We start from the raw sequence: 18086 nt of genomic DNA, 5'->3' as shown, positions 1-18086 counted from the left end.
ACAGTCACTGGGAATTGGGGAAACTTTCCATTGGGTAGTATCTACATATGTACATATCATATAAGAAGATAGTTGCAGATTTGGAGTTCAATCAACAGTCCTGAGGCATCACTTTAAAAGTTCCTCTGACTAGATATTTTCTAATCAACTTGTTCTTAAATAGTATTCATGCCTCCTGGAGCAGGTGGGACTTGAACACAGGCCTCCTGACTCAGACATAAGGACACTACCACTGCACCACAAGGAGTTCCTCAGATCAGTGTTCTAGAACCAACCATCTTCAGCTGCTTCATCAATGGCCCTCCTTTCATCATTAGTTCTGAAGTGGGAATGTTTGTTGATAATGCACAATGTTCAGTATAATTCATGACTCCTCAGAATCTGAAGCAATCTGCACCCAAATGCAGCAAGACCTGGATAACATCCAGGCTAGGTATGAAAAATAGCAAACAAACAAACAAAAACTTAATCCACACACAGGTTCCAGGCAATGATCACCTCCAACAAGAGAAAGTCTAGCCATCTCCCCCTGACATTCAGTGACATTCCCATCCCTGAATCTCTGACAAGCAATATCCTGGGGGTCACCACTGACTTAAAGCAGAACTAGACCAGCCATATAAATACTGCACCTACAACAGCACTTCAGAGACAGGGAATTCTGCAGTGAATGACTCACCTTCTTACCCCAAAAGCTTGTCTATCAACTGTAGTGCACAAGTCTGGAGTGTGACAGAATACTCTCCACTTGCCTGAAAGAGTGCATCTCCAATATGACTCAAAAAGCTCAACACCATCAACGGCAAAACACCCTGCTTTATTGGCACATGAACTATTCCATTCTTTCCCTTTAGCAGGAACACACAGGGGCAGTGCGGTTACTATATACAAGATGCATTACAGCAACTCACCAAGGCTCCTCAACCAGCAACTTCCAAACTTGCAATCTCTACCAGCTGGAAGTACAAGGGCAGCAGATGCACCTGAGCACCACCTGTAAATTTCCCTCCAAGCCACACACTACCCTGACTTAGAACAATATCACCATTCCTTCAATATTAAAACCCTGGAACTCCATGATTTCTAACAGCACTATGGCTATATTTACCTCCAACAGATTGCAGCAGTTCAAGATGGCAGTTCACCACTACCATTACAAGGGCAATTAGGGATGGTCAATAATTGCTGCCCGGCAATGATGTCCACACCCGTGATCAAATAAATTATTTCCAAGTCATATCATTCATTCCTCATTGAGATTAAAGTATGTGGATTTGGAGGTCACATACAGAAATGGATAGAAAACTGTTCGGCAGGCAGGAAACAAACTGTAGGAATAAACAGGTCCCTTTTTTCCCCACTGGCAGGCACGGACTAGTGGGTTACCACAAGGATCAGTGCCTGGAACCCAGCTATTCACAAAATATATTTACGAATTAGATGAGGAAATTATGTGTCATATCTCCAAGCTTGCAGAGGACACAAAGCTGGGTGGGAGGTATGCTGTGAGGAGGATGCAGAGAAGCTACAGTGTGATTTGGACAAGTAAGTAAGTGAGCAAATACATGGTAAATGCAGAATAATGTAAATTAATGGGAGGTTACCCACACTGGTGGCAAAAACAGACTGGCAGATTATAATCCTAATGGTGATAATTGGGAAAGTGGGAAGTGCAACAAGACCTGGGTGTGCTCATACACCAGTTGCTGAAGTTAAGCACGCAGGTGCAACAGGCTGTGAAGAAGCCAAAAGGTATGTTGGCCTTCAAAGTGAGGAAATTCGAGTACAAGAGCCAGGACATCTTGCTGCAACTGTGCAGGGCTGTATTGGTAAGCCCATACCCGGGAAAATTGTGCGCTATTTTGGTCTCCTGGGATGGCAGGACTGACGTATAGGGGGAGACTAGATCAGTTAGGACTATATTCACCACAGTTTAGAAGAATGACGGGAGATCTCAGAAACCTGTGGCCAGGAATGGACAGGCTAGATGTAGGAAGGATGTGCTTGATAACTAGGAAACACAGAACAATTAGGAGAAACAGCAGAGGATCTGCCTTTAGGCAGATCATTACCGCATTTCTTTCGTTATGGGATAGTAATGATTTTACCTCAAATCCCTTCATAACTTCTGTACTTTTAAGCCAGCAAATCCCTTCAGACTTCTTCTCCATCCCTTCAGACTGAGATTCTGGCTTCATGTGCACCTTCCCCTCCCATCATCTCACATTTATAGACACACCCTTTAGCTTTACAGGTTCTGCACTCTCGAAATTACACCCTCAGAGCATGCTTTTTTTTCCTCCCCAAGCCTTTAATCATTACTAAACTCGCTCCTATTTCAGTTGCTTTTTCCTGTTCTGAGAACACTTTGAATTCAAGGCTATGATACAAATAAAAACTGATCTTATTCTGTACTGTAAAATTGACAAAATGCAGAGTTTTAAAAACTGACTTCAAGTACAGATATAATTACCAGTTAAGGTTTTCATTGACAAATAAAATTATGGAACCAATATCAAACAAACTCATGTTTTGCCGCTGTGAATTAATATACATCATTAATTGACTGTGAAGAACTAATGCAACAGAGGAGGAAGGCCCAATGTGTGAGAGTTATAGGATTGACACTTCCACAGGTACTGCAGAGATACAACTTTAAAAAAAAAATTGGAGAAAATATCAAAATGTGAGAGCAAGACGTTATAGTTTTAAACATCTTTAAAGACATTTAAACTAATTGAAGAACAAATCCTAGCCTGGAAAGATTGAAAGCAGGGAATTATTTCAGTTACAGGAAAAGTTGGAGAGGAGGGGACTAAAGGGTGAGCAAGCGTAGTCTGGAAAAATAATCCCTGGGCCCATTTTGTTCATTGCTCCATTTAAAGACACAACTGCCATAGGTGAATCCACCTCACTTCTTTTAAACATGAAGTTCTAGTCTGCATGTCTAATTGGCCGTGATTCTAGGCTCACTTTAGTCCACAACATTAAATATTTACTTACGGCTTACAGCTTCTGGTTACAGACTAAAAGAAAACATTGTACATCCAGAGGCTACATTAATAATTAATCTTAAAACTTACCATAAATAACATGGTTGTCTTGAGGTACAGTCCTCAGAATCTGAAAAGTAATTTTAAAACAAAATCAATAAAATGGTCATAACTTCATTTGATCATGTGATTCAATACACAAATTGATACTTCAACACTCAACCCATAATACTAAAAACTTAAAACCTTGGAATTGTTACAATTTTTAAAAGCTCCAAGTATTTTTTTCTCCTGTTCAACACAAAATTTTTCAGTCCCACAGGCAACTGCATAGTCCCCACAAACTGTTCACAATCCCAATGTCATATCTGATTCAATATGACCCACTATTGAGTGTAACTTTTTGATCCTATACCACCTAGGAGTGTAAACTTCAGAACTTTAAGTCCTTCTGGAATAAACTGTTTCCCTAGAAGAAAGGGGCAAAGAGAAATTGTTATAAAGGAATTAGAAGCAACATGATCAGTATCTATCTCTGGGGAAAAAGAACAAAAACAATCTGCTTCCTGGGACAGAAGAGATAACAACTGTTTGATAAGCTGCTGCCTCGTGACAAATGGGCAATTAAGACTGCATGGAGAAGTAATATTCTGAAGTAAAGCGGTTAATTGTAGGAAAGGCTGTGTTTTAAACAGACAGCTGACCCCAAATGTAACAAGGAAGAGAGAAACTACTACTGACAAGAACGCAAGCTATAAACTGGAGCTCTCCAGAAATATAATCAATGTTGGGGATGAAACAATCTATTGAATTAATCAATAAAGTCACATTACAAACTTGAAAGAGAGAAAACTGTATAAGAATCTAACATCTGATTAATTCAATAGCAAAACTTTGAAGAACAACAATGCATAAGATCGAACGCTGGACACATCCGAAGACAGATCACCACTGGTCGAAATCCTGGCCAGATTCCACCATTAATCGGGTAGTAGCCAAGTCAGGTTGTGAGGCTTAACTTGTTTACTGGAGGGGTCTTATTTTGGTTACCACATGCAATAAAGTTTAAATCATTGATTCAGCACTTGATTCTCTGTGAAGTTTCTTAATAAGTAGCCAAATTAAAAGGTAACGTGGTAGTTTGTCCACAACACATCGCCTATTCCCCCTCGCTACGAGTGTCACTTTTGGCTATGGTTGAAACAATCTTCTGAACTAATTTTGATTGCCTACAGCAACTTACTCAATTGGCTTCGGTTTTAGGCTTTTCACCTCTCTGCAAGAGCCAATTTGAATCTCAGTAAGTAAACCTTCCATTATCCAGAAATCATGGGAAATTGCAGGGATGCCAGCTACATGAATCCGCTGGTTGCATTAAAAATACTCCTGTAGAAACCCAATACGACATTTTTTGTATTCTTTGAATTAAAAAAACCTTAAAATGTCAACAGGCAGTACAATTTGCTCACTGGGCTCTGGAAACTTTGATAGTATTCTATCAGGATCATCAACAGAACTAGCACTTGCATCTTGAGCAGCAGCTAACGTCGAGGACTGAGCAGATGGGGAGTTAGGCCTCGTAACCCTCTTGAATAAATTTCTTATTTCTGCCTGCTTGCATGCTTTTCTTCTCTCATGCAAAAATTGGGAATGCAGGTGAAAATGCATTATCATTTGTGCAGTAAAGCAGTTTCATTGCTCAGCAAGTTTCAAAACATTTTTAAATCCTTTGGCAGCAGTCTTTACCTCTGCTCTCCCTTCTCCACACTTTCATTATTGTGAATTTCAGGTTTCTCATGATTCAAAACACTACAATTTATTGTGCACTTAACATCATTGTAACAGGAACATTCTTATCAACATCCAACCATTCATCAAGTTCTGCCCTGGAAATGTTGTTCACTGGATCTACATAGTTTTCATTTGCTTGATAAGTATGCTTTTATCACACTCAGTTTTCTCAAAGCACTCTTTAGGCTTTCTATCTGTACTCCAATGTCATAGATTGTTAATGAACCAATGTATTTCCATTTTCTATTTCAAAGTCAAAACAATAAATCCTTGCACGTGAATTCTTCCTCAGTGACAGCAGATTCATTAATGAAAGATTTTGGATATAATTCAATCACAAATTCAACTAGCTGTTACTGTAGTGGCACCTGTGTGAGGGAGGATGACAGGCAACCCTGCTACTGGTGGCTGAGAGAACTACCATGTGGCAGATGAGCATACGTGCATTAGAATTTGCAGAACCAAGTTCAACTAGGCGTTTTTCAATAAACTGTACATTTTTGGAAAATTTTCTTTGAAATTTTTGCCAGCTGCATGAGAATTCTGAATGCTTGGGGACTGGAAAATGGGGAATTTACTGTAGTGAGTTTCTAATCATGAAACCTCAAAGTCCTTTAAGTCCCTTCTGAACAGCAATTTATCTCTCCCGTCGTTCCTTAAAATTCTCCAGTTACTTTATTCCAAACAAATTATTTCAATATTTCTACCACCCAATTTAAGTAAATTAACAAAAACTTTCTTTTTATAAAATGCATACCTGGCTGCCATATGTTATTGGTGAAAGGATGAGAATATTGTCTCCCTCAGACCTATCCTTTGACATTATAGGCCTGTTTCGTGGACAATTGTCAACGTCCTCATGTCGTTCCCAGCTGTTCAGTACAACTCCATCAGTACCATCATACACAATATGGCAACTTTCCCTGTAGTCCATGGAAGTTGATGGAGTACCACAGTTCTTTTCACGTTTGTTGGGTGGAGACTGCAAATCATAATGTGATCTGCAAGATGGTTTTCTAATCATGCGTTCAAAGTTGGGTCTCAATCGAGGAACAAGACGCCAGATTAAAACAATGATCTGACTGTGACAGTTTCTATAAAGAATCAAATAACATTGCATTAAAAACAAGCATGAAATGGTGCCTAAAAAGATAGAATTTCTGCTTATGCACCTCACTGCAAGGCCCTCATGCCCTGGATGGTGAGAAATTGTGCATGATCAGCTGAAACATTGCCATCTGTTCATTTACCCTTTACTGTCCAATACAACCAAAGGCATTAGAAATTTTATTTAAAGCAACTTAAACGTCCAGTATAGAATCCTCAATAGTTTAGTGAGATAATTCATACTTGGATATTTGAGGCAAAAAAATCACTGATGCAATTGTATTATGAATTAAATATTTACAATTAGGCTGCAGCATTAATATGAAGAAACATTTTATAAAGCGTGAAGAACCAGAGATTTTGAATTTGAGAATGATAAACAATAGATTAAAAACATCACAAATGAAATAATTAAGAAAAACTACAGATACAAAACGCACAAAGAGAATGGTCAGTGGACCCATCAGAAAGATGTACAAACATCCAAAACTGCTAAAAGGCAGTTGATATGGCAAAAGGAAGCTAAATATTAGTGTAGCTGTCAAAACCAATCATAATATTCAGAAATTCATAGAATCATAGAATCCCTTCAGTGTGGAAACAGGTCATTCGGCCCAACAAGTCCACACCGTCCCTCTGAACAGCATCCCACCCAGACCCATTCCCCTACCCCTGATTTCCCCATGTCTAATCTACCTAACCTAATCATCCCTGGGCACTATGGAGAATCTAGCATGGCCAATCCACCTCGATTGCACATCTTTGGACTGTGGGAGGAAACCAGAGCACCCGGAGGAAACCCATGCAGTCACGTGGAGAATGTGCAAACTCCACAAAGACAGTTGCCCGAGGCTGGAATTGAACCTGGGTCCCTGGCGCTGTAAGGCAGCAGTACTAACCACTGAGCCACTAAGCTGCCAATTATCAATGGAGAATTGAAATTACTGAACAGTGTAAATGGGACTGAAGCTGAGAATAAACAAAAATTGGGAAGATGTGCAGAAAGCTCCAACACAAAGGGATTTAGCAGTATTTGTTCAGGAAACACAGAAAGCTAGCACACAGGTGCAGCAGGTAACGAAGAAGGCTAATGAAATGTGGCAATCGTTGGAGTATAACATTAAGGAAGTCTTACTGCAACTATACAACGTGCTGGTGAGATCACATCTGGAGTAATGAGAGCAGTTTTAGTCCCCTTTAAGGAAAGATAATGATTTCACTGGTGGCAGTTCACAGAATTTTTCACTTGGATATCCCTGTTGTGGAGGGACTGTCTTAGAAGGTTGAGACTCTACCTGGGAGAGTCCAGGACAAGAGGACACAGTCTCAGTATAAAGAGAATGGGTGAGAGAACGCGAGAAGGGGAATCAGATCCAGAAGTAGGATCAGCCAGGATCCTATTGAATTGTAGAGCAGGCTCGAGGCGCCAAATGGCCTATTGCATTTCCTATACTTTATGGTCTTACAGTCTTGTGATGAATAGAAATAAACTAATAGCTTGTCACTCACTGGAGGATATTCCACAATCAGGTTTAGTGAACTAGAAATTCCAAATTGATTCTGTGACTTCATTGTAGTAAATGGGCATGGAGCTGTCACTACCCAGATTATTCTTTGGCTGCACACAGAAATGGGACAATGAGAAATTGTGTTTTGCCACTTTATGGTGGTCAGCATTACTTGACTGTGTTTATATCATGATAGCATGCTTACTCCCCTGCCAACGATATCAAAGTGCCACATGGTCAATTGCGGCAAACAGCCTGCTCAGGATTGGCTATTGTAGCCATCGGAGGTATCCTCACTGGAAATTCAATAGTGTTCTATCTCCAAAAGTTTGACCATCATAAATAAAATTTCATTGGAGCACTAGGACAGATAAATAAAGTGACAAGCCAAGGATGATTCCTAATTATTCTTGTTAAATATCAGACACAGATATAGCTGAGTAATTGGTTCTTGTTATGACAGCTTTTAGCATTGGGTAATAAAGTAAATTACACAAGTAGAAAATTAATGTATGAAATTACCATACTTGGCCTGATATTAACCCACTGTCGTAGGTCAAAATATTTACCCGGTCACAAACTCTGTTCTCTTGCCACTAACTTCATTTCTTTCCTTTCAACTCGGAGGATGAACCAGACCACTTGTATTTTAGTGTGATATTTGACCCTCCAAATGAGCTGCCTATCACATCTTGCACTCAAAACCATCTATACCTACCTCTGTCACAGCACCACTCTCTGCCCTTGTCTCTGTTAGCTGCTGAAACTCTCATCTTATGTCTTTATTACCTCTAGACCTAACTATTTCAATACACTCCTTGTTACCCTTCCTAGTTATTAAAACTTGAGGTTATTCAAAACTCTGCTGCCTACGTCCTAACTCATACCAAGTCCCACTCACCTGTATCCCTGTTTTCAATGGCTCACATTGGTTACTGGTTAAGATTAATGACTCAGTTTGAAAACTTCATATCCTTGTATTCAAATCAACCCATGGCCTTGAATTCCAAATTCCCACTCCTAAGCATTATCTCACTATATTGTTGGTAACCTGGTCTAATATATCCTTACGTGCTTTAATATTAAAATTTGTTTATAACATTAAACAGACGTACAAGGTTACTGTTGTAGCTGTAGAGGAAAGCTGTAAGTTGCATTTTGCTTTTAGTCGAAACAAATCCACACACGCATTTGATAAATAACATATAATTTAGAACACTTTACTTGGAAGGTTTTTACCTTATTGCATGAGCTAACTCCACACATTTCCATTGCTCGACATGCTGTCCATTCAGCTGTAATAGAGTATCTAATGATTGCAAGCCTGCTTGATCAGCTGGGCCACCTAAGAAAAATCAACATGGATTGAATAGATTTTCTATCAACTCCACTTCTTTGTGGCATTTCAAGGGTGAACTTAAACAGTCTTTTCAGCTGGACATTTAGAAACATATTTTGAAGACAAAAAAAAAATAAAAAATATGTAAAGGTATCGCTAAATTAAAATCTGATATATAAAGGCAATGTTCAGTCTTTAACACATCCATATATCTGCAAATTCCTGCTATGAATAAAAGAGCTTTCACTTTGGCCCAAGTTCCGTAGTTATGCTTGGAATTAACACGGAAAAACAATTTTAAAAAGAGCAGTATTACCAGGATCATTTTATAATATTTTCACATTTACAAATGGTTTAAAAACTCTTCTGACATTGGGCAATATATTTGTACATGTACTTTAAATGACAATAAGCAGTGCTATATGGAGCAATTTTGTTTTACAGGGACAATTTGTGTTACCATCTACTACGGTTTGAAAGTATGCCTAATAGACAGATGGAAAAGGCAATGGATATATTAATTACGGGATAATTGGGTGTGACTAGTTGTACAAATAGAGGGAGCTAATAATCAGTGGTGTTGCTTTTCGGAGCCCTGCAGAGGCACCAGCGATACAAACAGCACTGCGACCATCAGAACCAGAAAACTCATGGCAAATCGCCTGCTCCAATGTAAGCAAATGGTTGTCGATGTCTTCCCCCTGGCAAACCCAAGTCATAAAATAGGGAAAAACTAACAAAAAAGTGAACAGAACGACACCAGATGTTGTTTGTTTTTGACTTCAGGACACAATTTGATTGTGTTAATACACAGGTTTTGCCATAGTCTATAGAATTCCTTAGATCACGCCAAGAAGTACCCTAAACATAAGCTAGCTCGTCTGTTGGAAAAAGGAGGATACTGGAAATGAAACACAAGAACAGAATGAAGAAAGTTCAGAGTACAGCTAAAGCTAATGTTGGCAGTAGCAAAAAGACACTGAAGGTTAATAGAAATGTTAAGTTCTCCACAGTTTATCAAACCTGTAATTATTTGTCCCTTAAATGAATACAATAAAAAAATGAAAAGAAGTGATGTGGTTAACAGAAATAAAGCTCTCATTAAAACAGTTATGTTCTTGTATATAATATTGGTAGATGAGAATGGTTGAGTCATACAAAGTTTTGGGTTTTGATTACTCACCTTGGTTTTCTGAAAGTGATTCTTATGATCAATGGAAAAATGAAGCAAGCATGTGGGCTTGTGTTACTTATTCAACAAACAGAAAACTTCAGCATTTTCCTTACTATAAGAAGCAGTGTCTTTCTGAATTGGAGAATGATGATTTGAACGCAGACGAAGGCTTGGTAGATTATTATCTTTCAGATAAAATTTATCAACAATGTTTGATTAATTGGGGCATAGTTAGATTTTGCTGAATTTAGAAAGACTGATTACAGTGCCATGGAATATACATAATGGAATTCAGTAGATTGTATGTAAGGCCACAGAAATTTCATTTGAAAATTTCCCGAACTGCGTTGGCACTTAAATTATTGGACTGTGCCAAAGTATCAAGTATGGATAGACTTCTACTTTTGACTTGAGTTACATTTGCAGATAAACACACACTGCTGGAATTAATGTCAGAAGCACTAAGAAAGTTCCAAGAAAAACATGCCTTTCCAGATGTATTTGTAGCATAAAAGGGGTGCAAAAGAAAATGGAGGGGTTAATGTTAACAAATTGTTAAGACTATCTAAATGCAGTTGGCAGACAATAGTACAAAAAGAAAACTGCAACTATTAGAAATTGGGATAGAAATGCTATTGATAATTTGGAGAAATGAAAAGAATGTAACATTTACAATAAGAGAATGAACCCCAGAAACGGTCAGGGTGTAGTCAATTGATATTTAAGGTGTACTTCAAATTAGCATTACATAATGAACTGTCCCAAATGGTATAATAGAGTATTTGAAAATTTGGAGGAAGGTGATCAAGATACAGATCATGGCGAGTACATTGTATTGGTTGTAAGAATATTCAGCCCAGTGATGAATGCATTGGTGGCAGAGTTTGCGGTGTGTGGAATGGACTGGTTAAATTGATACATAGAGTTATAAGGATCACGACTAAGTTAAGAGTTTCACCAGTTTCAGATTTAGAGATGATGACACAGTAAAATTTTTGAGTGTGTGATTCTAGCTATGTTACAAGGAATCAATCATTTTATTTATATGGCGTAGAGTCCAGCGAAATACCATTTTTATTAAGTAGGCCATCAAAGAAGAAAGCACAGTTGAAGGGAGGAGTGGAATAAAAAGTGATAGATTTGAATTTGTAAGAAATACGAAAAGGACATCATCATGGTCAATAGTAAGGCTGCCCTTAGCAAGAGATTTCAACAAGGTAGTTGTTTATGACACACCTCAGGGAAGTTGGGACTTGAACTCAATGGCATTTAAAGGTATGGGATATAGAAACAAAAAATATATATATATATTGTAGATTTAGCAACCATATTTTTCAGTCAACTATGATATGTGATAAAGATAAGACAATAATTATGGACAAGCTAAGTGGAAAAGGATCGGTTTTGGAACGCGAATAAAATTTCTCATCAATAATGTAAGGAAATTTGCTATTCATGAATTTGGCAATGGGCATGCAAACATGAACATAGCAGCAGAATACTTTCAGCAACAGGACATGTAAAAAGTACCACACATAATGGACAACATGGTTCATAAATTTTTTGGCAGATCAACAAAGCTGTAAGTTATTCTCTGGACTAGCATGAGGTGTCCATGCTAAGAAATTGCTGAAGACAGTTAGAGGATATCGTCTATATCAATTAGGCTTTGGTGGGAATCCTAAAATTCCATCAGTAATAAGTGATCTGTCCCCATTGCAGGAAAGGGGCAATAATTAGTTTTGTTTTTGGGAGCCCTTGAATGCACAGCAAGTAGACTAAAAAGGTTCTCAGTGAAGCTGTACAATTATTATTTTTCTGTTTTTATCAAAAACCTTCCCTAGGCTTCCTCATTTTTAAAATCCCTCTCTTAGAATGAACCATATCTTCTTGTTTGAAACTGGTTTCCAATGGAAGGTGGAAAATATAAAAGTTGGATGAATGTATAGGATAAGGGGTAGGAGGTTAGGCCCATGGATTAGAAACATGAAGTACAAAGATTGAACTCAAGAAAACTCGAACTAGGGGGCATAGCCTCAAAATAAGGGAGAGCAGATTTAGGTTTGAGTTGAGGAGGAACTTCTTCACTCAAAGGGTTGAGAATCTGTGGAATTCCCTGCCCAGTGAAGCAGTTGAGGCTACCTTGTTGAATGCTTTTAAGGCAAAGACAGATAGATTTTCGATCAGTAAGGGAGTTAAGGTTTACGGCGAGTGGGTGGGTGAGTGGAGCTGAGTCCACAAAAAGATCAGCCACGATCTTATTGAAGGATCTGAGGAAGGGTCACTCGATCCGAAACTTTAACTCTGAATTTTCTCCACAGATGCTGCCAGACCCGCTGAGCTTTTCCGTCAATTTCTGTTTTTGTTTCTGATTTACAGCATTGCAGTTCTTCCAGTTTTAACATGAACTACAAAGCTGGAGAGAATCTGTTGTGTGCATAGAGAAGCCAGATAGAGGTCAATGAGTCTTAACACACAGGTGTACATGCACAGCAACAGTGTCTTCAGATAGAGTTTATAGTTATTTTAATGAACCTGTTCAGGCATCATACAACAACGAAGGTGGGTCATGTTGTGGACAGTGCGGAGGGCTGTTCTAGGTTATAAAGGGACATTGATAGAATGCAGAGCTGGGCTGAGAAGTGCAGATGGAGTTTAACCCTAAAAGCGGGTGGTGATTCATTTTGGAAGGACAAACTTGAAAGCAGAATACAGGGTTAACGGAAAGATTCTTGGCAGTGTGGAGGAGCAGAGGGATCTTGGGGTTCATGTTCACAGTTCCCTGAAAGCTGCGACCCAGGTGGATAGAGTTGTTAAGAAGGCATATGGTGTGTTAGCTTTCATTAATAGAGGGATTGAGTTCAAGAGCCGTGAAGTTATGCTCCAGCTATACAAAAGCCTGGTTCAGCCACGTCTGGAGTATTGTGTCCGGTTCTGGTCACCTCATTACAGGAAAGATGTGGAAGCGTTGGAAAAGGTGCAGAGGAGATTTACCAGGATTTTGCCTGGAATGGAGGGAAGGTCTTACGAGGAAAGGTTGAGAGAGCTAGGGCTTTTCTCTTTAGAACGACGAAGGATGAGAGGTGACTTGATAGAGGTGTACAAAATGATCAGAGGTACAGATAGAGTGGACAGCCAGAGACTTTTTCCTAGGGTGGAGGTAGCTATTATGAGGGGACATAGTTTTAAAGTGAGTGGAGGTAGATATAGGGGAGAAGTCACAGGTAGGTTCTTTACTCAGAGTGGTCAGGGCGTGGAATGCATTGCCAGAGAGAGTAGTGGAGTCAGCCTCATTAAGGGCATTTAAGCGGCTATTAGATAGGCATATGGATGATAGTATAAGGTAGCGGTGGAGGTTAGATAGACCTTAGGTTTTGGGTAAAAGTTTGGCACAACATCGTGGGCCGAAGGGCCTGTACTGTGCTGTACGGTTCTATGTTCTAACTTCCAGGGAAGGTGCGTCTTGAACCCAGATCTTCTGACGTAAAATTCAGGACACTATCCACTACCCTCTAATAGGATTTATATGGTTAAAGCAAAGTTGATGCATAGGCTTTTGAAGAAAAACTAGGGGACCAAAATACAAGAGGACATTCAGGGAAAGCAATTTTGAAATTTTTCTTGGCTTTCTTAGCAACAGATGCTTGGGAGCGTAGACCAATTGATATTAAAGATGCAGTTCTGCTGGGAGGAAAGTTTTACTTTGTTCTCAGAAAGAGTCAACAAATGCAGTAAATAAATGTACATGGTCTAAAAGATGCCTCTAAGGTTTGGTACTTCTCAGTACAGGCCATCTTTAGTAAAAAGGAGACCCTACCATATTTTGACTGGCACCATGAGCTGCAGCATTCAGGCTTCTTCATGATGCATGTAAGTGATCTGTTTTGTCGAGTGGGAGATGAGAATTTGAAACAATTGTCATAAATGGATTTAAAGGAATGAATTGTGAAGTCTAATTGGATAGCTGAATTTGCTGGGCACCCAAACATGACCAGATGCAGTTTTGAAGTATCAGTGTTGAGATCACTATGAAAAGCTCTAAAGCGGAAGATATGATTCACGAGAACAAAACATTGAAAAAGACAACTGCAACATTTATTTTGAAACTTCCATCCTTGGAAGATGACAGGAACATGAACCCTTTTGTTTTCAGAATTGCTTCTTATGCAAATTTATGGTAAGTTTTCAAGTGCAAGAGGGTTTTTATTCTTCTGAGAAAGGGGGGTAAATGTTATCTTTTCGATTGGGAGGCTAAAAAGATCAGAAGGGTCATAGGGTCGTAAAAAGTACCTTAGCAATGGAAACTCTTATTCTTGGTGCGGTAGCAGATGTGGCATTTTATTTTGCAAAAATATTGGAAGAAATTCACAAAAGAAATTCAGCAGCAATATCCATTTGAATGCTACATTAACAATAAGTCAAAATAAATTCAATGAAATGTTTGAACAACAAATGACTGAAGATCGATATATTGCCGTTTTAAAACGGTTTCTAGAGAACGTAGAAATCACTAAATTGAAATGGGTGGGATAATGGCAGTCAGCTGATTGTTCATCTCTTTGCAAAACAAACTCGAAGAAACTGGAAAAAGGACTCTGAACTTTAATATGCATGGAAGAAAACAATGAATACGCGTATATTCTGTCATCATGTTGTTTATTATACACGGATTTATTTTGAAACGGAAAAATGAATCTATTATCATCTAATCTGAACCGAAAGGATGCCTGACACCCAATGGAATGAAGGATCAGGTGATGGATATGTTAATTAAAGGTTAGTTGGGTGTCAGTTGTATAATATGGAGAGCTAGTCATTAGTGGTAAGAGTTTTCTGGAGTGTGGCTAATTGAAATGAAGCTCTCATTAAAAGTATGGACTTGGACTCTCTTCAGAAATAGATGTGTTATAGCGTACAACTCAACGCAACTGGTGACAAGATAAAGAAGAAATGTGATCACTTTGCCTAAACCACAGCCAAACTTTAAATATCTTGCCTGGGTCTACAGCTTGCACACGAACAGGAGCATCACAGCAAATTGTGAAGCCAAAACCATCTTTGCCACGTGGTATTGTGACCTGAAACAGAAAGCAAAAAAAAAAGTTACATACAGTTGAAGAATTTTAAAGAAATTGTCCATATTTACTTTAACTAAAGGCTCATGTAAAATGTTTAAAAACTTTACACTGTAGCAATTTTTCCAAACTTTTGCAGCATTAACTGGTAGGAGAATGGATTAGTCTGATTCTTAGACATAAAATTGGTGATACTGGCTTGACAAAGGAATAATGTACACTTTGAGTTGAAGAATAGAGAGGATAGAAGGAAAAAAAGAACCGTAATAATAGAAACCTCCCAACCCCATGCACCTATTTGAATGCATGAAGAAGAGTGCATTTGAGTGGTTCTAGGAACGAGAAACTTCAGTTGAGGACAGATTTGAGAAGTTAGGACTGTTTTCCTCAGAGAGGAGAAGGATATGGGGAGATTTGCTACAAGTTTTCAAAATCATGTGGGATCTGGACTCAGCGGATAAGGAGAAACTGTTCATTCTCAAAAAAATAAATAAAAACTATACTTTCTGGTTCTCAAAGTACTGTGCAAAAGAAGCAAATGAGAAGTGAAAAAAGTTTTTCACACAGCTTGTGGCTCGGGTATGGAATGCGCTGTCTGGAGGTCTAGTGGAGGCAGGTCCAATTGTGGGACTCAAGAGGGCATTGTTTCTATTTAATTAATCATCCAATGTGTATGGCTTTGGAGAAAAGACAGGAGTTTGGCACTAAATCAAAATGCTGAGAGTACTGTTGCAGACCCATTGAGATCTCCTTCTACCCCGTAACAATTGAGAGTTTGGAGGAGGAAGGGTAGGCCAAGCAAAGGGATGTTGTTATACAAATAGTAATATGATTTAAATATCTTCAATGGAGTCCTGATTACATCATGTGAGTTCAACATGTACAGACACCTGTTCATTGAACAGAGTCTTCTATTCATGATCTGGCTTGTACGGACTGAGCTGTTAAGCAGTTCATTCCAAAAGCCCCATGAAGAATCTTTCTGCATAGATTAGGCCATTTTGCAATTTTTTTTCCCCTGTTTTTCTATTGCAACTTACCTCCCCACCAACACCACAACAGCGATCAAAATGTCAATTTCCTAAGGGGAATCCTCCCATAGTTGTGCATTTGTCAGTAAAGGGATGTTATGAAAATCAGCCTGCACTTCTCTGCACCTGACCATCAGTATTCCTACACCATACTCTCCAGGCAGAGGCACCACATGTATCAATTTGTCTCATGATCGTTCTTCAATGTGCAAGTAGTGGTATGATAGAGTTTTGCTGTTTTTTTTAAATCTCAGTAGAAATCAGTAAAATTCTAATTCCATCTTTTAGAATCTAAAACACATACTTAGTAAGAAAAATTAAGATTCACAGTTTAAATAAGTATGAAAAATCAAATATCATGAGCCTTAACCCTAACTCCATCTTAAACGATCATTTACTGCGGCATGGTGGCTCAGTGGTTAGCACTGCTGCCTCACAGCGCCAGGGACCCGGGTTCTATTCTAGGACTCTATTAATTGTCTGCGTGGAGTTTGCACATTCTCCCCGTGTCTGCGTGGGTTTCCTCCGGGTACTTTGGTTTCCTCCCACATAACAAAGATGTGCAAGCTAGATGGATTGGCCATGCTATATTGCCTGTAGCGTTGTTCAGGGATGTATAGATTGGGTGGGATACTCTGAGGGTCAGTGTGGACTTGTTGGGCCGAAGCACCTGTTCCCACACTGTAGGGATTCTATGAATTAAAGAAATTAGAAATGCAATGAAAATTGTTACTTATTCTTTAAGCTAAACCTCAACTTTTCTTCTGCAACTATCTGACTCACCCTCAAAAAAAATCTAAAATTGGATGTTCATCTGCAATTAGAAGATTAACTATTTGGCCTTGGTGCCCATTTTAAAGTTTCAAATAAGAACCGAGACCTTTTGGGCCTATGATTCACTTCCGGTGAAGGTTGTTCCTTCAAATTTTCAACATACAATGGTTGCAAACTCCAATTTCAACAAAGATGTTGTTAATGTCTTAAGCTTGGCCAAATCAGGTCAGACTTCTCCTAGTTCTAATATTAACAACTCTGGAGACTTGCAATTAAAAATGGTCTTGTCTCTTCTCAGCTTGACCATCTCATAAATCAAACTCACTGTTAGGAGTCTTTTGGCTAAGAGGTTTAAACTCTTTTAGCCAAAACACTGAAATTCAATGAACTCTGATAGAGAATTATCCTTTGCAAGTTTGTTCTAAACTAAAATCCTGCTCAGAACCAGAGGCATAGCAAGAACCTACTCGCCCTTATAATTACATCTTGTTGACCCTTTTCTATTGTGTATCTCCCAGGCAACCTGGCCACATGATTATTTAGTGGAGGCCAAGTGTTTTACCAAGTATATTATGTCCTGGAGACATCTAATGCTTTCAGAGAGCATCACCCCAAAATAACACACAAGTATTTGCCCAAAATCTATGAGCCATCACAGGTAAATCGGCCAGGCAGCAGTGTTGCTCATAAGTCACTGAACCAGTGACAAACCCCCAGCAGGCCCATGGAGGAAACTTGTCGTCCAGGCATGACAATGTCATTGTCAAGTCTTTTAAGGGTTTTGGCACCCAGCAGAAGAAATCCTGCCCACCAAGAGCTGCAAGCCTTCAGAGGGTTTGACTCTGGTGGAGTTAAACCTAGTCATATGCCTCACCCAAGGCTACTCCAGTGGAAGCACAACCTGAAATACTTTTTTGTTTGTGGATAGCCATCTCTTGAAATTTAGCTCCGTGAAACAGCATCAAAGGTTCATCTGGTTATCCCCTGCTCCCCTCCAAAAAAAAAAAAAAAAAATTACTGTCTCCAACCTCAGTCTCCCAACCCCACACAGCTCGCTTCTACCTCCTTCCCTAAGTCCTCAAACAGGACTGCACAGGCAGACCCATTGGTTCTGCTTGCTCCTGCCCTACAAAACGCATCTCTTCCTACCTCAACAACAAGGTGCAGGGCTGGATGAACACAGCAGGCCAAGCAGCATCATAGGAGCAGAGAGGCTGACGTTTCGGGCCTCGACCCTTCATCAGAAAAGGGGGAGGGGAAGGGGGTTTTGAAATAAATAGGGAGAGAGTGGGAT

General features: G+C 39.2%; 1 protein-coding gene and 1 pseudogene across 4 annotated transcripts in view; one reads left to right on the top strand and one right to left on the bottom strand.

The window, feature by feature from the left end:
* The window catches only part of rgs3a (regulator of G protein signaling 3a), a 275278-nt gene that overhangs the window by 138737 nt on the left and 118455 nt on the right, over nucleotides 1-18086 (bottom strand). For all 4 annotated transcript variants that reach the window (XM_048613560.1, XM_048613559.1, XM_048613561.1 and 1 more), the window contains 4 exons: nucleotides 14909-14990; nucleotides 8639-8744; nucleotides 5542-5878; nucleotides 3084-3123 (listed from right to left, as the gene is read on the bottom strand). In XM_048613560.1, the coding sequence (XP_048469517.1) occupies nucleotides 3084-3123; nucleotides 5542-5878; nucleotides 8639-8744; nucleotides 14909-14990 (565 nt within the window). The remainder of the gene's footprint in view (nucleotides 1-3083; nucleotides 3124-5541; nucleotides 5879-8638; nucleotides 8745-14908; nucleotides 14991-18086) is intronic.
* Nucleotides 9220-12354, top strand: LOC109931843 (annotated as a pseudogene).

The sequence above is a fragment of the Rhincodon typus genome, chromosome 28 (genome assembly GCF_021869965.1).
Source record: "Rhincodon typus isolate 14 chromosome 28, sRhiTyp1.1, whole genome shotgun sequence".
Classification (NCBI taxonomy): Eukaryota; Metazoa; Chordata; class Chondrichthyes; order Orectolobiformes; family Rhincodontidae; genus Rhincodon; species Rhincodon typus.
This window is presented reverse-complemented; position numbering and strand designations above follow the sequence as displayed.